Source organism: Lytechinus pictus, chromosome 3 (genome assembly GCF_037042905.1).
Source record: "Lytechinus pictus isolate F3 Inbred chromosome 3, Lp3.0, whole genome shotgun sequence".
NCBI classification, from domain to species: domain Eukaryota; kingdom Metazoa; phylum Echinodermata; class Echinoidea; order Temnopleuroida; family Toxopneustidae; genus Lytechinus; species Lytechinus pictus.
The window spans coordinates 30,604,426-30,629,425 of record NC_087247.1 but is presented as its reverse complement, the minus strand read 5'-3'; the positions used below and the strand labels follow the sequence as shown (position 1 = coordinate 30,629,425).

General features: G+C 37.4%; 1 protein-coding gene across 1 annotated transcript; it reads left to right on the top strand.

The window, feature by feature from the left end:
• Window positions 1-3,024: 3,024 nt before the first annotated feature.
• Window positions 3,025-17,538, top strand: LOC129257463 (uncharacterized). Its single transcript, XM_054895788.2, has 3 exons — window positions 3,025-3,109; window positions 7,668-15,832; window positions 16,997-17,538. The coding sequence occupies exons 2-3, from the start codon at window positions 7,792-7,794 to the stop codon at window positions 17,275-17,277; spliced, it is 8,322 nt and encodes a 2,773-aa protein (XP_054751763.2). The 5' UTR covers window positions 3,025-3,109; window positions 7,668-7,791; the 3' UTR covers window positions 17,278-17,538.
• The last annotated feature ends 7,462 nt before the right edge of the window (window positions 17,539-25,000 follow it).

The following is a 25,000-nucleotide window of genomic DNA, read 5'->3' as shown; positions in this document are numbered from 1 at the left end:
ACAAATTTTCACAGTGTGTCCTATGGTTAAAAAGTGCTAGAGATGCCTGTAGAAGGTAAACCAGCATGGAGACAGTTGCAGAAGTCCAGTCTAGAGGTTATTCAGTCATCGATGATATTTTCTGCACCACCTCATGTAAGACAATGTCTGATCTCAGCAATTCTGTGGAGCAGGTAATATGCAGATTGGCAGACATGTGATGTGTGTTTCTTCATGCTCATTGTTCTATCAAAGACTACGCCAAGAGATCTAGCCTTGCATGCTGGAGATATATAGCTTCCTCACTTATTAAGACTGGAGTTTTAGTCATAATAATTACGCATATATGAAGATAACAGAACAAGATACTTCGCTTTTTATTGTTAAGCTCCAGGAAGTGACCTTCATCCAACATCGAATCCTCAATGGTAGCACCAACAACAGCAGCTGCACGAACCTCTGGATCTTTAACTTTTAGATCAAAAGTGAGGTATACAGCTGGATGTCATCAGCATAGAAGTGTATACCAAGACCATGTTGCCACATTACAGAGCCAAGAGGAGTGATGTACAGTTTGAAGAACAAGGGACAAGGACAGACACCCAAGGAACTCCATATCAAAGGGTAGTCACAGGAGACTGCATGCCAGTGATGAATACAGCTTCATACAGCTCTGCTCTGTTGGCAATGTAAGAGGAAACCTGCCATTGGACTGCAGAATCATCAATTCCAAAACAGACTGTCAGTCTCCCAAGAAGAATGACATGCTCATTGGTATCAAAACCGGTTGACAAGTCAAACATAACTTAGGCAACTGCTTTCCTCATAGAAAGAGAAATCCTGGCTCTACAATCGAAGAAATTCTCGACCTAGACTTTGATGGTGATATCTCAGACTCGCATGCAGCCTATCAGAGCTGGGTAAGCTATTGGATGATGTTGGGTTTAATACTGATCAAACTAAGTGGATTAATAATCACCTACAGGAACGCCAAACATGCCAGGAACCCACCATCCTCTGAAAGATATCTTCGTTATCAATTATACCATCACTAGAGACCTTCAAATCTAAACTGAAGTCTTGTCTTTTTAAACAGTATTAGTTATTGGCGCTTTGACACTCATCCAAACTTTCTTATTCTTTCTTTTCTTGTGCGCCTCGGAATAGAATATTTCTAGATAGATGGCGCTATATAAATGCCTATTATTATTATTATTATTATTCAATAGTCTATCTTATGAAGATATGTAGATGTGTGAAAATTAGAAGTTTGATAAATGGCCTATAAGACATTACACAATTCACTGCGGTATTGAAAAGGTGCACTCCGAGCATTTTAACACCTGAAACAAGATCTGGTTAGACAGCAGATTCTCTCTCAAGACATGCAAGACAAAAGTTTAGGTTTTCTCTATGAATCTGTGACATGAGAATCGGACATATCTCAAGAACACAAACACGATGACTTTGATACGAACTGCCTCCGCAGAATACTTGTACTAAATTGGTTTTGATTTCAACGATTAGAGATGACTTTTATAATATGAGGCTGCCCTATCAATCAAGCCATCCAATGGAAAAAACAAATCGATGATAACTGACATTGATCATTCAACAACCCGAAGGTAAAACTGTATTTCAAGCTGGGGGGAGATGGATGCCTCTAAGTTGGCTAAAGCTGCAATCCTTGATAGGACAGGTGCAGTACTGCATTGGAAAAGATATATTATGGAGATGCACATGTAATCCGTTAATGAAGTCCAATGATAAAAACATTGTTATTAAAAGGATATGCAGTGACTTATTCGTTGTGGAACTTTAGAACATCACAGTCTGGCTTTTAAAACACAGAAAACGGTGTAATTGATAGGAAAAATGAGAAATTAGATGGATTATAATTTATTATGTGGGTTCAGTTCTGAGAATTTATTTTCAAAATTGGGACAATTTGAGAAGCGTAATGGAGAAAAACACAAGACATTTCATTTTTCAGCAAACTGTTTTCACTTCATTTTGCTGAAGAAAAACACACTAAATGTATACATGTATGTGTGATCGGATTATGTTGGTCGGGAACATAACTACTCCAAAGGATATTAAATGCAACTGATTGACTATTAGGAGTTGAGAATTACAGTACTGTTATGATTCAAATTTAATAATTCATCATCTAAAATTGTAAATATGAATGAATTGATTGATATCATAATTCAAGATACCATTTTATAATAAAAATATAAGCAATTAATAGTGACATTCGCTTGAATACAGATAGGTTCATGAAATTCGTTGGATCTCCACCAGTGTGCTTTTAAATGGGAAGGCCCTCTGTGCAGGAGTTTACCTTTGTATGCAGATGTGGGTGTGGGAGTGGGTGCATCTGTTTATACCCATGGATATATGCGAATAAAAAAGTGATTACATAATTAAATTATTGAAGCTAATTATTTTCTGCCATTGATAATCAATAATTTGACAGATCCCATAACAAAACATGTACAAAACAAAAGGTACAAAATACAAAGAAATACATAAGAAATTAAAAAACAATAAAATACATTATCATTCACTGTGATATTATATTCTAAGGGCCGTACAATTATTTATAATGATGTAAATGCTATTTGTACCAAAAATATAAACATTTGAGCCGAAATTATCAAATTATAGCATAATGATCCAAAATATGCATAAATTTGCATAATTAATTAATCGCAAACAAAATTAACAAGTTTTCCCGAAAGGTACACGTATGTTTGCAAGATTTTGCAGTATTCATGTCTGTGAAAGCGAATATAATTAAAGAACATTGTCGAAATAATATTCTGAATTGTCAATTTGGCAGCCATTTTGTTTATGCAAATTAGGTGGTCAAAACATGAGAAATTAGCTTGGGAACCGATCTTATCAGATTCAGAATATTTGAATTGTGTGAAATAGTCTGGTTCCCAACTTTTACCCCAAAATGCTTCTTAAAGTTTATATAGGCCTCTTTTTCCAGAATGGGTCTAGTCTAATACTAGTAGTATAATAATACTTCCGCTTGGGCCATTCTGCGCATGCGTGATATTTCCCTGTTGATGAGATTTCGATCGGAGACGGAGGAATAAAATTATTGCTGATTTTCGAGGTAAACTGTTCAGAATTTGTAGTCATTTATCTGCTTGTAAATAATAACATTGTTGGGTGACAGATTGAGGGATGATGGGTAAGGTATGATGGAGGATTATCACACAATTTCCCATCGAAACGCAGCATATTTTGCATTATAATTTTACATGATGGCCCCACGCCTTGTTATTTGTGTAATGTCACCTTTGCAATTATGAAATTATTAATGACTATGTTACGTTTGTCCAAATTGTCGTACTGCTTCTATAATATAATGCCCAGGCGCCATTGAATCTGCCAGACCAAGTGAATATTAAGTTTTTGGCACCAAGTTTTTTTTTTTTTTTGGGGGGGGGGTGGTAAACTGGAATTTGGAAATCAGAATGTCAGAAATCACAATTTCAATTGTCGTGTCACTGTCAGATCGAATTTGATTTTGAACGGAACATATTCTAACCCAGAGAGCCGAGAAGGTAACCATAGGCTGCCACAGGTAACAAATACTAACATGCATGGGTACCTTCGATTTGAGGTTGGGGTACCAAGAACACCCAAAATTAAAGAAAAAATATGATGTACCCACCTCAATTGGATAAAAGGTCTAACGCCAAAAGAACTAACAGGCAGCAGAATCCTGACATCGAGGCAGTAGCCAGATTCTCAAAGAGGGAAAAAAGGCAAGGCCGTGCTCGTTCACTCGCTGTCAAAATTGCAAACAAAACTGGCTGATTGATATACCGATGGCGCATGCACAAAGAAAACAGATTTTCAAGCAAAATGAACAGACTTGGCCAAATTTGCGCATGCGCCCTTGGTAACTACATCTCTACGTAGATATCTACATTTGCCCATTATAGATTCTATGTTACCAATAATAAATCAAATATACACATAAAACTAAAAAAATATATACTATAGTTCCAAATATGATTTGATGAGTTTTTATAACAAATCTTACACCCAGCCATATCAGCGATTTCCAAATTTGCAAATTAGCTAGCATTAGCAAGAATTAATCACTGTAGCCAATTAACTAATATGCAAATTTGGAAATCGTAGATAAGGGTGTAAAATTTATCATTAAAATTCATCATATTGTATTTTGAAACTATAATTTAATATAAGACATTTTTTTTTTTTTTAATGATTTTTATGTGTATATTCGATTTATTATTGGTAGAATATAATCTATAATACGCAAATGCACATATCTACTTAGAGGTGTAGTTCGTTGCTGATGACCCAAATTTTAATTAAATGGAGATCTACATCCAGAGAGTTTGAGACTGAAGAATCTCAAATTTAAAGAGGTGGTACTCCATACTGGGAAATTGGATTGGGGTATAAGTGGACTCATTTTTCTAATTGTGTATTTATCAATGATATTATGTGGTATTAGATATTGAGTTTCATTTTCCTTTAAAGTTGAATTAAGAAGGGGGTGAGTTTCCATAAATATAGGTTCTACATACAATATATAGTATATATAAGTTGTTCAAACACATAGCATGTCACAATAATCCTCTGCCTTCTCGATATTTTGCTTTGAAAGTCTATGAAATTAGCCACCTGTCAGAGCCCGAGAGACGAGTGTACAGAAAAGTCACTCGGAGTGTGACGTCACCGGGGGGAATTTAGTATAAGAGGTGCCTGAATGTCATACAGAAATGCTATGCAGAGAGAGAAAGATATTTTACAATTTTTTTTCAAAGCAACTCAAATCAAACAAATAGGACTGATATGTACAAATCTTTACTTTCCCTGTATAAAAAACAGTATGAATAACCACCATGAACTCTTCAGTCATGATGTAAGATAGCAAACAGTGAGTTATTGAATGATATTTTCACTATTTCTCATTTATTTTATCACGATGTTCAATCAAGTGAGTAGCTGGAAAGTAATTCCGGCGGCTAGCTCAGCGCGCGCTGAACGCATAATACTAGTACACACAACACCCAGGCATTGAGTGTACTGTTATGGTCTGGTATGTCGACTTAGTTCATGGCCGTGCAGCGATCCCCTGGCGTTTTTTCTTCTTTTCTTTTGTCTTTGACTCCACTTTTATATCCTCTGGATCATTTCCACTCATAGCTCATTCCACAGAACAATCTTGAACCAAACGTATAGTATTCTTTCTCGGCCTTCTGAGTTGTTTTCTATATTTAATTACGCTAGGGGTCACCGTCACACATACAAACGCAATTCGGAAGTGAGTTGAAGACAGAAAGATATATAGTAATTAGTATACATCTCTATGGTTGAAGACAACAAGAACGGTACGGTAGCTCGACAGCTAGCTGCGCCGGAGCGGGCGGCCGGTCGGCACAAAGCAATTCCGCAACCAACTGTGTTTTTTTGCAAGAGCCGCGTCACACGCGGATAAATATGTCATAATAACACGTCTGCTACGTTATCGACTGGTGAGAAGATCTCGATCAAATTTCATATTATTCACCTTGAAATTATTCCTTTAGGGTCTATGGTATCATTCTGAGGGAATTCACATATTTGGAATAATAGTACGGCCACAAATATTTTAATCATTTCCTCTTTGCAAGTTCTATGGCTCGCAGATACAACTTCAACTGCAGTTAGTCCATATGAAGGAGTACGTGCATAGTACACAAAACGGCACTGCCTTGTTTACTACACCGGGACCGAATACCCCCCGGTGACGTCACACTCAAAGAACACCCGTCTCGGTAGGAATTGCAGGAGCGAACTCAGGGGAAATGGGTAGGGATAAATCGTTCAAATTCACTATTTTGAAAAAAGAAAATGGGGGGTCGAATCACCTATTAGTGTTTGGGGGGTTGTAAGGTTGCTATTAATGTAAATATCTCAATATTTGGAATCGTCTTCTTAATTCAACTTTAACATTTGGCTTTATTAGTGCAGTAATAGTAGTGACGGGCATGAATTTAGTGAATTGTGGCAAAGCCTGCATTCATTATCGGATGCTTTCAAAATATATGCACTGAATTAATGCATTAAATTTGCATAAATTATTTTTTCAGCGGATTCAAAATGAACCTTTGTGATTTGGGTTACTGACTTAATCCATTTCACAGGTACACAATCTGAAATGATGCCTGTTTCTTCAAAACCTTATGTCATTTTTATATGCCCGTCCTAGGCGGGACATACTATGGTAACATGCTCGGTGTCCGTCCGACTGTCTGTAAACTTTTCCTTGTAAATGCGATAACTTCAGTTTAAAGGGGAATGAAACATTTGGAATAAGTAGGCTTGTGTCGAAACAGAAAAATCAAAGAATAAGAACAAAGAAAGTTTGAGAAAAATCGGACAAATAATGAGAAAGTTATGAGCATTTGAATATTGCAATTACTAATGGTATGGAGATCCTCCCATTGGCAATGCGACAAGGATCTGTGATGTCACATTTGAACAACTTTCCCTTTGATGGACTATAAAATACCCTCAAAATGTCTCTTTCTGCTTTTTCTTGTGGTGATACAAACTCTTTATCCATGATGTATTCTTTAAAAATCTGTATTACATGCCCTCTTATAGATAGAACACATGATCTACTGATAGATGTGATAAAAGAGGCAATTTAAGTGAAATATATACTTAAGTAATGGGAAGAGTTGTTCACAAGTGACATCACACATCTTTGTTGCATTGCCAATTTGAGGATCTCCATAGCATAGTGATCGCAATATTCAAATGCTCATAACTTTCTCATTATTTGTCAGATTTTTCTCAAACTTTCATTGATCTGTTTCTTTGATTTTATTGTTTTCACACAAGTTATCTTGTTCCAAAGGTTTCATTCTCCTTTAACTTAATTTAGGCTCATATAATTTTGTGTGTATGATAATATGTGTAGCATGGATCTCAGGAAGCCTATTGATTTTGAGGTCAAAATGTCAAAGGTCAAGGTCACTGACATGTTTTCATCTTTCCCTTCTGAAGTCCTTGTAAACGCGATAACTTCAGTTTAACTTGACCTAGGCTCATATAATTTGGTGTGTATGATACTAGCATGGACCCTATGAACCCTATCGATTTTGAGGTCAAAAGGTCAAAGGTCAAGGCCACAGGGATACATGTTTTCATCTTATCCTTCTGCAGTCCTTGTAAACGTGATAACTTCAGTTTAAATAACTTAATCTAGGCTCATGATTTAGTGTGTATGATACTAGCATGGATCCCAGGAAGCCCCTTGATTTTTTTAGGTCAAAAGGTCAAAGGTCAAGGTCACAGTGACATGTTTTCATCTTCCCCTTCTGAAGTCCTTGTAAACGTGATAACTTCAGTCTTACTTAACCTAGGCTCATATAATTTGGTGTGTATGATACTAGCATGGATCCCAGGAAGCCTATTGATTTTGAGGTCAAAAGGTCAAAGGTCAAGTTGCCACCTTCTTGCTTAATCAAAAACTCAATTTTCCATGTTTTCCGTGTTACATGTATATGTGCTCACCCCAGCGACACTCTAATCTTTTGTTTTATAAAAAAAACAGCTGAGAAATTCTGTCTTATTATGCTTGCAGCATCAGTGGTCATGTTTCTCATGTCAGCCTCTGTATTTCTGTTTCCCTTCTACAGATTACACGCCGAGCATACCACATGGTTTTTCTTGTCTTCAAAAGTTTTGCCGTCCTTCAAAAGTGCTGAAGTCATATCAGAATGCACTCATGAAATAAAGTAAAGGAACTATCAATCAACGACAATGGAGCAGGAAAATGAAGTTGGGCAGTTTAACCTGACTGTACAAGGTACAACGGAGGAGGAGAATAAATCGGACACTGCAAATGAAAATGATCAGTGTGAAACCACCGTCCATCCTGGTCCATCGGAAGGTACCAAGGACACATGTATTGGGGATCCGGACGACGTTCATGCAGCTCAAGGAAGCATGGAAGATCTTACCAATCAGAATGTGCCAGGGAACACTGAGGGTAGTGTTGATGGAGTGAACAAAGTAGGGATAGAGATTCCAGTGGATTTGGAAGATCATTCCTCTTTGGAACCAGTGGGAGTGGTCTCTGGTGCTTCAACAGCTGCCGTTACAACTGAAGTGAATGATAGTGAAACTCATCCAGAGGGGAATACTCCATCAATGTCTACTGAAGAACAAACGATCACACACGAAGATGCAGATAGGTTAGATCCAGGTGAAAATTTAACTGAACTTGCCGCTTCAGGTACTACTGTCTCCGCAGATGAAGTAGTGGTATCATTGCAAGAAGTCAATAAAGACCCCATTTCTTCATCAACAGATGATCGGAAATCTGAAATATCAGTCCAGGATAGCAGGGATTCTGCAGAAGAATGTAATCAAACTGAAGGTATTGTACAGATTGACTCACAACTCAGCAAGGAACTGATTACGCAATCCGTTGATCAGACTGGTGCAAGTGCTGAGCAGGGTGACAACGCACTCTGCAGAGGAAGCCCAGGAGTTGTCCAGGTAATTGGTGCAAGTGACACTGGAGAAGATGGAGAAGAATCAGCTGAACTATCTGCTTCATCATCTGAGGAATCATGTTCAAATAAATTTGTTGGTACATTCAGTGGAGACCATAATATCCCTTCACATGCAAAGTCAGTTCATGAAGATAACATGTTGGTTAATACATCAGCTGTTGACATTACCAGTGATGAGGCTGTTCCTTCAATGCCAATAAACTCTATGACAACATGTGAAAATGCATCGGTTAGTGATATGTCCTCGACAGAAGCAGAAATTGCTATGACCAAAAAGCAAGATGAGGATACCATAACTTCTACAGTTCAAGAGGTTTATCAGCAAGATTCAGATCATACAGACCTTGCTCAGATATCACCAGTGGATACTAATGTTTTAAATAAAACAAGAAATGTTCTTGGAAACGAGTCTTCTGATTTTGTGACAAGTACTTCCACACAAGAAGAACGTGGGTCTAATATGTCTGATGGTACTCTAATGAAAATAAGCATCGACGCTAATCAGATAAATGAAGCAACACCACGGGATAGCATTCAAGTGGTAGATGATGACAGAGGGAAAATGGTTATGGAACTTTCTACAGATGTGATTCAACCAAACCAGTCTTCAGCGCATGGTCCAGGTCAACAGTTAACACAATTGATAGAACCAATGGTTTTATCTGAAGAGCCAATGGATGTAACAGAAAGTGCACTTCACATCTCCAGCAGCCAAACAGTCGTAGACACAATAGACCCAAGTGTGGTTCCATGCATAGCTTCTGAAATGTTGGGCAAAGATTCTGAAGCACATGCATCCCATCATCTTTCCAGTGTAACATCTTCAGATGCAGTAAAGTCTCAAGAAAGTGGTCCTGATATGGAAGAGGAAAGGCTTGAGGAATCAAGCAAAAACCCTGAAGAAATTGTACAGGATGAAGGTGTTGTCATCACTACTGCAGACTATCAAAAACCATCCATAGAATCAGGTGGAGTAGTAACTAGTGATGTTTTAATAAGTTATGATGAAATGGGATTAACAGGTCAAGTTTCAGAAATGGAAATAGATCAACATGATCAAAGGGATGATGACAAATCTGAAAGTCGGATATTGTCTCAAGAAAACATAGCAAATGCCTCAGTCATGGAAGCAAGTTCATGTTCTGGAACAAGCTTGGCATCGGAGGAAGAGCAAGAACAAGGTGAAAAAGATCAATCCAAGGATAAGGAGATGGAAGAGCATGTCCACCCAGTTCCAACCACACATTGTACAATAAAGCCAGACTCACAAGCTAGTGATGTAAAATATAAAGATATTGCATTACTTGAGCCAAGCAGTGCAGAAGCCAAAACCTATTCTTGTGATACAACAACTGCTGATTCTGGATCGGCTTCAGAAATCGAGCAGCCTTTGCAGAAAGAGTTGATTGAAGAATGTCAGTCTTCAGGTACAGACCCACTGAAAGACTTAACTGAAAGTTTTGATGAAAATGAGCAAACACAGCAGACACCAATAAACCCTGCAGTCAAGCCATTGGCAATGTATTCAGGACAAATGGATTTGCCACATGATCAGGATACATGTGATTCAGACGATAGAACAATACTGGATCAAAGTGCTCATGATGGTGACAGTTTGACAGAAGAGGCGAAACCATCAAATATATGCGATGTCAAAAAGATGCATGGAAATAATGCATCAACTAGTATGCAATTTGAACACTTAGAAGATGATGAGCAACGTCTTGTTGAAGACGGGAACAGATTAGCTGGTGAACGTGTTGCTGATAAGGTTGGTTCTGGTTATACAGAAGATGAGAATAGAATTGAATTACCTGCTCCTTTGGACCAGAAGGAAAAGATGGCTGTTGAATCATGTGATGGTGATACTGCAGAATGCAGTAAGCGTACTAGTCATGTGCCTGATAGTGAAAATTCAAATGCAGAAAGCAGTGAAGTGCAAGGAGAGCAATTAACAGAATCCCATTGTATCCAAACTGCTGTGGGAGATGTTGACAGTGATGATGAACAAATGACTCCAGAAATCATTCTGAAAAAAGGTGAACTATCAGGTGATGTTAAAGGAGAACTGGGCAAAAATATAAGTTCATTACAAGAGGAGGTTACCAGCAGATCAGATTCAGGTCCAGTGGCTGGAAATTCTGATGTCACAGTTGGCAGTATTTCTGAAGATAATCCGGTTAGCATAGAAATATCTTCAGAGACAGACATTGTTCATGATATAGAGCAGGTGAGAAACCTTGATAATCCTGTATCGAGTGAAAGTATTCAAGAGAACATTGGATTAGAGAACGATGAAATAGATGAGACTGTCAGTGAAGAGGCTCAAGTATCAAGTAAAAATGAAACCAGTGCATGTCAACAGTTAATTAGTCAAGAGAGCACAACAGGTGCGAGATTGATGCATGCACCAAGAGATAATAGTCATATTAATGACCCAAGTCAATCTTGTTCAGAAGCTATAGTAGAATCATCATCTAGAGAAATTTCAGAAAGCAGCTATGAAGAGAGTAGAACAGAGGCGAGTGTCATGCATCCATCACAAGATGACGGTGATACTTTTGACCCTAGTCAGTCAAGTAAAGAAGCTGCATTAGAATCATCTAAAGAAATTTCAGAAAGTGACTTTGAAGGAGAATCAGAAACCACTCTAAATGACACTGAATGCAAGTCTTCAAAAACTATTGATGAAAAGAGTGGTGAATTACCTTCTGGACATTTGCAGGAAACCATCAGTGTTGAAGTGCGTCCTGGTGAATTAGAATCACACCAGAAAGATGACTCACAGCTGGAGGAGATTCCCATGGTTGTTGATAAGTGTGAGGACATAGAGGCTTCTGATGCTGCTGACAATGAAAGTAAATCTAGTGCCGAGATGAAGTCTGATATTCCAGAGGACATGGAGGTTTTTCCTGCAGAAAACTCTCTGGGTAAAGACATTGAAGAAATAACTGATGAAGCAGAGACAAAGTCCACAGGTGTGTCGGAGATTGAGCCAGTCAGTGATATTGCAGAGAACAAGGATCACTTATTGACATGCTCTGCAGAAGGGTTTGATCATGTTAAAGACGTTGAAGAATTTACTGAGATTGCAGAGAAACATACCACATGTTCGACTGAATCTGATGCTGCAGACATCAGCAACACACATGGTAGTGAAATAGAGTCTGTCAGTCATATTTCAGAGGAACTTGTGGACAACAAGCCTTCATGCACATCATCTGTAGAGGCACTCTATCCCAGTAGCGACACCAAAGAAATAAGTGAGGTAGCAGAGACAAAGACAATAGGGGTGTTTGATGTGACATACAATGAAAATGAATGCAGCACTGAGATGGAGTATGTCCGTAACATTCCAGAGGAAATTGAGGACAATGAGGCTTCACATACATTGTTTGCAGAAACACTGGATCCCAGTAAAGAGATCATAGATGTAACGGATAAGATAAACACTACAGAAGTTTCAGTCATTGATATTCCAGAGGAAGTTGTGGACAAAGAGCCATCATATACACCTGCAGGAGAACCTGATTGCAGTAAAGACCCTGAAGTAATAACCGAGGTAGCGGCGACTAGTACTGCAGGTGTCTCTGAGTCTGTCAGTAACATTCCAGAGAAAACCGAGGAAAGCAAGTCTTCACATTCATTGATTTTTGCAGAAGTCCTGGATCCTAGTAAAAAGATCGAAGAATTAAGTCATGCAACAGAGACAATCACAACTGGGGTATCTTATGTGTTAGACAATGATAATAAATGTATGGCTGAGATAGAGCCAGTAAGTGATATTCCAGAAGAAATTGTGAACAAGGAGCCTTCATGTACACCCTCTGCTGAAATACTGGATCCCGGTAAAGACACTGAAGTAATATCCAAGATAGAGGAGAACACTGGTGTGTCTGAGTCTGTAGGAAGTGAAAATGCATTTATGGGAACTACACTTACGGATTCTGCTGTTTTATCTGTCAAGATGGATGGTTCTGAGGATGATACTTCAGTTGATTCATCAAGGGGCATGGAAATGGAAATATCTGTCATAGATGATGTTGTTACCCCACATTCCAAAGAGGAAGAGATGGTCCTTCAAAGGTCAGAAGCCATTGAAATATCCACAATAATGTCCAAGAAATTATTAAATGAAGAAGTATCAACTCATCAGTCGGTGAGTTTCGAACCTGGAGACATCACTGCTAACACTACAAATATGGAAGGAAAAGAGGTGATTCATGACGTTGATAAAAATCTGGAGATATCTAATGCCGCAACTGAGTTTGCTTCACAGGAAAATAATGATAGAGCTGACATGACAAAGGATGTCTCTGGTGAAGAAATCGGTAGTGGTAATACAGTTCATTCAGAGCCATCAAACATTGACTCATATGTTGAAGCAAGTGATCTTGAGACTGAAAATATGCATAGTATTGAAGAGGATGGAGCTGGGGAGTTAATTCCTATTGCTGCTGATTTGACAGCAGTTGATGTGACTTCTGTCCCTGATGAGTTGCAGGAAGTGTCCAGTCGAGAACTTGGAAACATATGTCAAGATGTTGGACTGTCAGATCTAAATCTTAAGCAAAGTGATGAGACCATGGATGTTGATGAGGCTATGGAAATTGATGATGAACAGGAAATCCAAGAATCAAATGAAGAATCAAGGGTGGAATCAACCAGTTCTGATTCCAGTGGCTGTGTAGTAGAACAGGCAAGTTTTGAAGAACAGAGACATGTGGAGTGTTCAAGAGAGAAAGAATCAGAAATATCAAAAGATCATGACTCTTCTGAAATGGTTACAGGTGTATTAGAGAACAATGAGGTGTCATCCATGAATAATTATGAGGAGCCTATCCAGGGTTTATCAGTGGATGAAAATCAAGACTGCAATGCCATTGAGTCAACAGTTCTTTCAGATAGTTACACAGACCACAAAGACACCATTGCAGCAGAAAGTGTGTTGGAAAGCTTACCAGAAAGATCTGAAAGCACCTTTGGAGATGGCAAAAGTACAGCAAGCGAAAATGTAGATGAAGAAGTCCTTCCTGTAAAGGATACTGAAGGTGTTGAAAGCGTTCAAGTTGGAGATGATGATTCTGTGATAATTCCAGATGGAGTAACCGACCAGAAAGAAACAGTTAGGGAAGAATCCATACACCAAAGTGATGAAAGGCAACCATCCAGCGGCGAAGTTCTACAACTAAAGGATTCACAGCCTGAAACAAGCAAGGATTCTCAAGATGTGAGAATTGACTCGACCCCAAATGAAACACAGGAAGGACAGAAAGTTGATCAGATGAGCAGAGAATCAGACAGCTCGGAGAAGTGTGAGAGGGAAGATGATGCTGTACCCATTGAAGAAAGAGTTCAGACTGTTCGGAAAGAAATGGAAGAGGTGTCGAAAGTCATTAGCAAGATTAGTGATCAACTGGTTGAGAAGATTGATGAAGAGGACATGGAAATACCTGTATTAGAACGTTCTCTTTCTGCAGAAGAGGTTCCTGTCCTTGAAGGTGAAAATCTGGCAGAGATTGATGCACCCATCTTGACCCTGGCAACCTCAAAAGAAGTGCAAGATGACAAAGATACTCCAGACAGTGGTGATACCAATCAAGTAGATAATGCCAGTTCTCTGAATGTAAATGAACCTGAGAATGCTCCACAAGAGAGAAAAGGTATACCTTCCAAAGAATTTGATGGTATAACTCATGCAACCAAGCAAGCTGATTCGAAGGTGGAAAGGGTTTATGATGATGATGATGCATTGTCAGATCAAGAGGATGGTAAACTGATGATAGATGAGGGATCTGCAGAAGACAATGATATCATCGTATTGGATGATTCAGAGATGTGCAAAGATGTAAATGATTTCAGAGTGAAAGAATCTGCACCTGAATTGGTACCCTCTGATGTAAATGTTGAAGCAGCTGACGACACTAGCAGGGGAAGTGCAGATGTTTCCACACACAAGCTGGAGGATGAAAATAAAATGGATACACCGTCACAATCCTTGACTATTCAAACAAAGGATCCACAGCAAAGCATTGCGCAACTTGCAGTGACTGCTCAGCCAGCCGACGAAGAAACTGCCAATATGATATTACAGGAGATATTAAAGATGTCTGAAACTATCGGGGAAGGTGTGGTGGCAATTCCAGTCACGACTCCAGAAGGAGAAATCTTGAAAGTGCCTCTGACTGTTGACCAAACTGGTGTGTCCAGCTGTGTGGATGACGGAGAGAAAGCCATTAATGAAGAGGTTCAGGTAGTCGTTGAAGAAAAAGTAATGGCTCCGGAGATGGACCATGTTCCGGAAGAGAACGGAGCTGAAGGCGAAATGGGGGATACCTCAGACCATCACTTACAAAGTCAAGATAACTTTGATGAGGCAGAGGTGAGAGCCCTGGAGTCTGAAGAAAATCAATCATCCCCTGTTTCTGAAGCCAGAAAAGCTAAAAAGAGGATATTTTCAAAGACATGTCGGACCGGGAAGTGCTCTTGTAAACACTGCTTGGAAGCGAAGAGAGCAAAGCAAGCTCCTCCCGAACCTACACCTGACGAAAGCAGTAAAGCCAAGAGAAAGCCACTACCTACTAAGTTTAAGAAGCTGGCAATAACCTTTGCCCCTACTATGAAGAAAGTCAAGTGTTCATCCTGTATTTTAGAGTTTGAAACTGAACAAGATATGCAAGCCCACTTCAAATCTACCCATGCTAATCAGCCAAAAATGTGTTCCATTTGCCAACAATCATTCCAAAACGAAGAACTGGTTAAGCTACATGAATTGTCTCATGTAAAGTCTGGGATGTTTATTTGCCTAGTCTGTGACAAATCATACAAGAGGAAAGCAGACATAGTGCGTCACTATAAATCCCATAAGGATCCAGTTCCAAGTTCTGTCAAAAGGAAAAGTTCAACTGAAATTTCTATCGTAGTTGATGACTCGATGGAAGCCAAGCCCATTCAGCCTGGAAAAATTAGAAAACTGGCCGTTGCGGAGGATACCAAGAAAGAAAAATCTGCAGTGTGCCCAAAGGAATCTGAAAGGGGAGCAGAGATGAAGGCAAATTCAAATTCCGTCCATGCCAAAGGTCCTGTGAAAACTCCCTTGCAAAAGGTCAAAGTTGAAATCAAAAGTGAAGACAAGCCCAAAACAGCCTCTGCTTCTGCAGGTGGACCTTCCAAAAATAAGCAGACACCGGTAAAACCCAAGACGGATCTCTTCTCCTGCAAGCTATGTGGAAAAGACTTTGTTCATGAGGAGCTGCTTGAGGAGCATAAGAAAATTCATACAGGTAAGTTTGAGATCCCACATGAATGGGTATACTACAGATTTGTTTCAAGATTATCTAAAGATGCCAGTTTTATTGGCGATCATCCAAACTGTCGATTGGCGATCATCCAAACTGGCCTGTTGGGGATTTGCAAAACTTTTTTTCAAGAAAATTTAGTCCAAAATGTATGATATATTTTCAATTATGTTAAAATTGGTCCGAGAAAATTTTCCTTGAAAATTACATAATGGAACTACAAGATCTTTTGTTAATTGTTATATCTTTGACTTACTCTAAATCTAGAATTTGAGAAGGTATCACAAGAGAGCTACATCCTTGTAATATATCTTCTTTCCAAAAAAGCCATGTAGAACCGACGACACTACTTTTAATACATGCTTTCACCCAAACTGTTGTATCACTCCCTTATATTTTCATTATTATTTCATTATTACAGTGCATCACATAAAAAAGAGAATCAAGTCTCAATCTCAGTTTATTATTTGCAGCAAAGGCAAATGATTTATGGTATTATCAATCCCTTCATGAAATCCAGATTTCTCCCTTTATTTTAATACTTTTTATGATAAGAGCAAGAGTTTGACATTTCAATGTAAAAACCAATTTGCATAGAAAAAATCGGCTAAGGATAAGTTATATCTTTTGTAACATGCCTTAGTATTTATTGTTTATTTTCTGCCATTCATGGATAATGATTTATTTGATTTAAAATCAAATAAGAGAAGTCACTTACTATAAGTGTCAAATTTGTAATCAAAACATATTTAATGATTGTGATATTTATCTCCAAAAAACAGTTTTTTTTTTAATCTGAGAAGCATTGTATTATAAAAAATGCTTATTTTGAAATAAGATTGAAAAGATTGAATGATCAACACATAAATTTTGCAAAACAACAATTTCTTCTAAAAAGAATTAATGTTTAGAAATAAAACAGATATCTGAAAATGTAGGTCAGTGTGATAATAATGATATTCTCTAGACTCTTCTTTTATATGTCAGGTCTATGTTCTTCTAAGACTTGATGTTAACCTGACTTTGACATGCTTTTCAAGGAATTTATGCCCCAAAGGTTCCCATTTACCTCACCTGGGTGGAGTATGGCAAATGTTGATTTATGTGGTGGTGATAACGTTTACCCTGTTTCTTGATATCGTTTTACAGGAGAGTTCCCATTCCCTTGCTCCATGTGTGACAAGGCATTCAAGGTAGCGAACCAGCTCAAGAAGCACGAGCGCGTTCACACAGGCGAAAAACCCTACATGTGTCAATATTGCAATAAACGTTTCTACAGCAGCAGTAACAAGAAGCGGCACGAACGCACCCACACCGGCTACAAACCCTACGTCTGCAGCGTGTGTGATAAACCGCTGAGCGAGAAGTGGATCTTGAAGAAACATGAGAAGATGCATCTTAGTATTGGTGGAATCTCGTTTGATGATTAATGGGGTGAAGTGCCACTTGGTCTATACCTGCTTTGTGTACATGTACCTTCCATTAGGTCTCAAACCACATGGTCTAAATCATACTTTATCTCCAATCACTTGTCTACTGACCATCTGATGTAATTGCCATGTCACCCGTTAACTATATTGTCTAATTTCTAGTTATTCTTTTCCCATTTCGTCTAACATCCATTTGGTAACACCATTTGGTCAATATGGTAAGGCGAACTGTTAACGAATGAAATGGTCATTTTACAAAGTAAAACAAAAAATTAGTAAACAAATTGAAAAGTGGACCATCTGGGCATTAGAATAAATAAGAATTAGACTAAGGATATGTATAAAGCCCGGCTCACACTATGCAATTCGTTGCGATCCGAATTTCAAAGAAATTGTTATAACATTTGATTTGGACATTTTAACTAATAAAATCTTACGGATCAGAGAACAGAATTGTGGTAAGACTACTGAAATCGAAATTCAGTCCAGTTTGAGCCTCCCTGAATGAATAAAAACAAACTCAAATCGTAATGACGTCATCAGCCGCGACTAGAAGCCGATTTGGACTTTACTCCGACCACAGGGCTTGCTGCAAAGTGAAAATATGATTTTAGTATTCCTAACAATATGCCAAACTTTAAGTAAATTAATTTTACTTCTTGGAACTTTCATATTTGATACAAAATGCGATTTCTTGAAAAATCGCGTTGCAACGAATCGCATAGTGTGAGCCGGGCTTTAGACTCAGATCTAGAGGATTATAGACCAAAGGACAATTAGACCAGATTAATAGTAGACCAAGTGAATGTGAGCCATTGATGGCAGGTGAAGAGTTTCAACTTCTAATGGGCAATTCATGCGTTACATGCACTGCTGATGTTCAGTATCACTGAGAAGCCTGTGGGGCAACCACCTTTCCGAAAATATATACGAAATAGCACAGGCTGCGAGTGAGAATATACAAAGTGATATTATATAACTGAACAATGAATTCCAAGTGCAGCGAAGAATAAGGATTACCGGTAACAGAAGAAGTAATTATGAAATCCCAGGAAAACTGAAGTGATTATGGGATGTTTACAATCACTTTGAAGGACAAATACTGTGATCAATGCCTGGAGTTTTGGTCGACCAATCATTCAGAGAAGCAAAGGAACGACGTCACAATGAGGACAAAATTTGCACGCATGTTTTATGAAACCAGTGAATTCCATGAAGCAGACACTTCAGTATTCATATAGTTTTTGCAGAGTGTATCAGAGACATCCAATAGTCAGCTTTCCACATTATGAAATTGTCAAAGATTTCTGTCAAGTGACATAATAAGTTAATATTTTTTCTCGTACATGTAAGTGCATTTTTCTATACAACTCAATAAAATTGGCTTTGCAATCGCTATTGTAACTTTGTTGACCGCATTCACAGCATATTCCAAGTCAACATATTTTTCTTACCAGAAAAAATGTGTTATTTGTAAAGTACATTTCCTTATTAGAATTTCACCTTGTGTTAAGAATGACTCAGTTTGGCTGATTATGCATGATGTCTTTTGTCAGATGACATGCGTAATTTGTCTGATGTATACTTCTCTGAGATCCTATTAGCATATGTTAATGCATTTCCTTCAAAATGAATATAACTTATATGATTAAAGCATTATTTGTATACAGTTTCTTAGCAGGTCAATATTTTTTTCTTTTTTTTTTCATTTCGACTTGGTTTAGAATCAAATCTTATACAAAAATCTGGTCCATCATATCGCATATTTTTCATTTACAGGAAATTCTTGAGGAAGCATTGTCAACCAAATTTGGGTGAAATGTGTGTGCCAAACAAACTTTGTTTAATACCATGTACAATATGATATGAATTTGAAGTAATGCAAGAAGCACATTGAGTTTAGTTTTACTGAAAAATGATGAATACAAGAAAAATAAACACGGCATTACTACATTGTTTGCGAGAGATGTCTTGTACTGTGGCAGGTATTATTAAAACATGGAACTTTTTGAGATCTGACATTTGCACATTACCCTCATATCTTCCTCAGCGCATGCCTCCATTATATGACCTTATTTGGGCAATGTTATGATTAGTCCATGTTATCATATTACAATAATATTTTTTTGTCTTGTAACCGTTAATATTTACATGTACAAGTCAGTGGCAGATCCGGGATGCTGAAATAAAGGGGGTGAAATAGCAAATTTTGAAATACAGGGGATGCAGATTGAAATTTTCTTTCTAAAAAATATAGAGGCTCCATGTGCCCTGCCTGGATATGCCGCTGCAGTCAATTTAAATTGCAAGATAATGTACATTATGTACAGCTAGTATTGTTCTGAATGGGGAACGGTGCAATTTTTTATTTCTCTTTTTGTACTCTTAAGAAAATTGGACATCAAGTTCATCCTTGCTCTATTACTTCTTCACATTTACATTTTGGTCACAAATATACGTAGCCTGTATTTCTCTAGACTTCTATTATACATCTCTCCTGTACAGTTAGTATCAATATATAATTTGTACATATGATAACTGTTTTGGTTTTGTAATGTAAATTGTGGGTATATTTAGTACAACTCAGACAAGTTGGTATACACACTGGTCAATTTTTAATATTGCATTAAGAAATGCATAAAAAGAATATCTTTATGACTGATTACAGTGACCACAATGTACGATCAATCGTGAAAATCAAGCTTACGATCAATTGCTAGCCTTTGTGTTACAGGACCCAGACTGACTACATTACATTATTTTCAATGACACACCTTCGTTATGTTTGGAATCAGGTTTGACTGAAGCATTACCTTTTGTTTGGAATAGACATTGATGGTGTTTTTCCAAAGCTGTTTGTATGTTATGTATTTAATACATTAGGAACGACTGATTACTTGTCCTAAGGTACCAAAACATGTTCTCAATGATTTTGATACGTGCAAATATCTTTAAATTATTTTTTAAAGGTACATGTAATTGTCTATAAAAATCAACCTTGCATTAGGCAAATAAACACAGAGTCAAAGCAATTTTTTATACTGGGTTATTCAAAACACGATGTGTCATATACCATTTTCAGTCCAATTTCTCCTACATGACAGATATTTCTGTGGTCCTGAAATATTCATCTTTAATAGCAAGAGTTACCTGTACATTGAAACAGAAAAAAATTGGATATCTGACAAGGACGAGGTCAGCTTCAGCTGTTCGTAAAGTTGTGGATAACTAACTTACAGCATTGTGAAACACCACCAATGCATGATTGACTAAATTGTGGAGTACAGTTAATGGGAGAAATATTTGAGCTAGCTTATAATTGTATAGATAGCATTTTGCAATGTGATTCCATGAGAACTTGATTTAAATGGCAGAAACAGGATAATCATGTTTCATCTTTGAAATCACTGCAGAGACTTACTTTGTATCAGGGCCTCTGCCTAAAAGTAACTATTATGGTAATTGCCATCCAGCGGTAACTACCATGGTAACAGGATTATAGGGAAGTTACCATTATAGTCATGTTTATGCAACAGACCTGAGGTTTCATGTATGTTTCTTCATGTTATGAAGAATGGAAAGTTCATTCATAATGATATCTACCTAACATGGAAATATATATATATACATGGGAAGTTGTTACTTTATTATTATTTTTTATTTATACAGTATACCTGATAAAAGGTCATTAGATAGTGCATGCATTATTTATACCATAATTATGTTTAAAAGTGCATTACATATGTGTATTCCCAAGAAAAATGAAGAAAAAGAAAACCCCTCTAGATCTGAATTTCCAAGAGGGAGATATACATTGCATGTATTATAATTCAGGCTTGTAAATAAATGATTGGTGCTGTGTCCTGTACATATGTGACGTCAAGAAAGATTGTACATTATGCATTGTAAACATAGTCTTCTTCATGACATTATTTTTTCTTAAAGTGATATTACCCCTTCATTTGATTCCCCTCTACACATATTCTTACTATGTGTGGCGGTTTATTACTGCATTTTTCCCCCACACCCCTTTCAATTTCCAAGTGAAATCAATATTTTTGAATGCAAATATATATATTTTTGAAATACAAATGTGATCATGTAGCACATTTGAAATTCTCCACCCATATTTATAGTTTTGATATACCAGTAATGGTTGAGTATGAGGTCTGCTTATCTCTGTCTATCATGTTTATGAATCAAAATTTAAAGTCCCATCAGTTTATTTCATTGGTTTTTTATTTCCTTGATATCTTAAATGATCCCAAGTCATTGTTTTTTTTTTCTTTAAGAGACTAATACATGATACTAAAGTCATCCACCTTGCCAAAAGTAACAATCATCTTATCAACTATGAAAAAAAATTGTTTGTAAAATGTTATTTTTACACATATCAACTCGATATGGATCTTATAATTTTGATTCTAGCGCAACTATCTTAGCTTGTGATTTATATTCAGCATCTGCTTTTATACTGTAATTTTTTTATAGATATGTTTCCTGATTCATCTCAATTATTGTTTCATAGTGGTGATGTGATGTAACATATTTTAGGAGTAGAATGAAAATGTGATGTACAGTGTTGCGTCAAATTAAAACCATCTATCAAACCAATTATTACAGCAGACAGTGGTTTTGTGACCTTTGTGAATTCATGAGCATGATGGTAGGATGGAGTTTTCGCACAGCGACGCATGATGGATTCTTGAACATAATAAATCTATTGTCAAATGCCATGTCTTCTGTCGAAAATTGGTGAATCAAAACAGCGGACCAGCAGTGTTCGGGTTCACCTATCACTAACAAAGACCTTCCAGCTGTTCATGGTCATTTGACGGGCATTTTTAGTATATTTTCTATGTTCTTGAATCTGTCCTGGGTTACAGGGCAAAAACTCCCTAATTTGGAGGAAGGTACATTTTATTGAAAGTTTTCCATTATCTAAAATGCATATTCTGGGTTCTTTGGTGTTCTGAACCTCCCATTTGGTGTTCGTCAGTGACATTATGTACAAAGCAATTATTGATAGTGGAAATCTAAGAAGGGGGGGTGGGTAATCCACCGATGAAAGTTTTGTTTTATTTGATTTTGCTTTGATTTTTCAATGTATTTTTCCTATTTCATTTTTTTGGTCTGATAACCGGTGTTTACTGCAAGATTGTGAAAATTTTTCTCATTGAGTAACACTTGGGTCTTTGGGTGAAGATAAAATGGGGAAGTAGAGAGATGAGAGAGAGAGGTAAACTGGTGAGAATCGACAAGGGGTGTGGTTTAGAGAAATCACAAGGAAGAAAATTTTGAGCAGACTGAGATGAGAAAATGTAGAGTTGAAAGTGAGAAAATGAAGAGATATATAGTGGAAAGTTTAAGGCAAAAGGGGGAGGGTGGAAAATATTAAGAAGAGATGATCGAGAGAGGGAGGCTGAGATAATAGATTAAAAGGGGAGCATATTGAGATGGGGGGTTGAGTGAAAACACAAGAGAGAGAAGGGGGTGAGCAAAAACACAAGGGGGAGGGGTGAGAGAAAACATGAGAGAGAAGATGTGAAGAGGAGGGATGAGATAGGGACAGGCTACAGAAAACGATGAGAGGGAGAGGAATGACTGAGGGATAGGTAACAGAAAAGAAGTAAGAGAATTTCGAGATGAGAGGTAGATGTGGAAAGGATGAATGGGAAAGGAACAGGTTAGAGAAAAATAAAAAGGAGAATTTTTAGATGAGATGAGAAGGGGGGGGGGGGGGTTGATAAAAATTGATACAAAGTAAGATGGGGATATTGTCACACGGGTATACAGAAATACATGTTCAACAAATGCCATGCATTTTTTCAAATTCAAAGGATCTATTAGGATTCAACTTATCCCTTGCAATATCTTTCAATTTCTCCAAATAGAGGAACTTCCCGATAACTGAATACCATATCTCCTAATTTTTCAATACCAGTATGACTTCTTGCTTCTCAAGACTATGGCTTTGATGATAACTTCTAAAAAGAAGTCATACTTTTATTATAAAAGATAAAATCACAAAACACCCCAACCATATCAAAATACTACATTAATCACATTGCTGTGAAAGTTATTGATCTCTCATTAATCTAACAGTTTGTCAATGTGACGTTCAAAAGTTCCCTTTCTCCCATATCCAAAATTATACATCACTGTTCTTGGCACGCTAATTTTACACATTTGTGCAATTAAAATAAAAAATGGTAATTAGTTTTCTCCTTTACAATGGAGAATTCTAATAAATTGTTTTACTTATTGGGCATCCATATAATAGATATCAGTATCAATGATGCAACATGGAAAACTAGATTCATAGAAAATATACACACATCATTATTATCCCCCAGAATTAATTTAGCATGCAAAAAGTTAAGCTTGCTAGATGATGAGTCCACTGGGGGATCACTGCTACAAAATATCACTGAATGAAGAGGTTCGGGGTGGGGGAGACTCCTAGCTGCCCCCAACTAAGTGCCATCCAAATTCAAAGTAAATTAAGAAATCAACCTCTCTGCTTTCCAGATCTCTCCATTACCTTAAAATGTATCATCTTACATAAAAAGCACAATTACAAACCTATAAAGCAATGAGAAATAGCTTTTCTGAGTCATTTTCTACCATTCTTCGTACGACAGACATACCAAGTCTCACGCATTAGGCATAAGACTGTACGTAAGACCTGAGCCGTGAAGGGACTCTTGCTCATCCCCTAAATCTCTTTCTCACGCCTGTATCACAGCCCATCCTCGTATACGTTATACACAATGCCTGGTGATCTCAAGCCAAGTCACAGTTCCCAGCCTAAGATATCATGCCTCGCGGGTCTTTGAACTTTGTCTCTGCTACTGACGATACTGAGACATAGTGATTAATGATTCAATAAATATGTACCAACATTGTTTGAAAATAGCAAACATTAATTGAAGTAACATAGAAGAGATATTAATTTCTTGTCATCTCTTTATCATTCTTCTTCCTAGCCTTGGAAACTTAAAAAATTATAAGTCAACTCACCAGTGGTGATCTATAAAATAACTGCTTAAATCTTTCTGTCCAGAGGTGCTATTTGCTTTTACAAACTCGGATGAACGAACAAGGCAAAATAACATAAGTGGTGAAACTGAAGACAAAATAAGACTCAAAGATGACAGAAAGGCTGCCAGAGGCAGTGGGTCCTTCATCTTACAAAGGCTGGGCATGTTTGTCCCAAATACCCTGTACTAAAGCTCTTGATTATGGACATCTACATGCCTGGAATTTATGACTAATTTGCATCGCTTCACCTGAATTTTTCTGGTTGTAAAGCAACTACCCTGGGCCATAGATTAAAGCATGCATTTTAATGAACTCAAAGACAATAAGGAAAAACCCCTTTCACACTCAGCATTGAACCCCAGCTATCCGATGTGCCTTATCAACTCGACACCAATATATCCAGTGGTACTTTCACAACCTACAATTATTTTCACTTGTTTTCCTTTCATCACCTTGAACCTTTTATCTCTTTGAATTGCATCTTTATTTTTATTCATTTTATTTCAGCAGATATGCATATCTATTTCATACCTCTATGCATCATCATTTCTCTCGTTGCATCTATTTCAAAGCTGTACACATCAATGGCACATCTACTACTCTGAAGGAAAGAGAATAGTATCATATAATTCCACTGTGACAGATGAGAGGACTCAGGAGGCATAGGGAGGAATTGGTT

Bases quoted from the DNA above. Each gene is read 5' to 3' on its own strand.
- LOC129257463 (XM_054895788.2), top strand. From the start codon at position 7,792: ATGGAGCAGGAAAATGAAGTTGGGCAGTTTAACCTGACTGTACAAGGT. The intron at 15,833-16,996 runs GTAAGTTTGAGA...ATCGTTTTACAG, and splicing joins GCATAAGAAAATTCATACAG to GAGAGTTCCCATTCCCTTGC.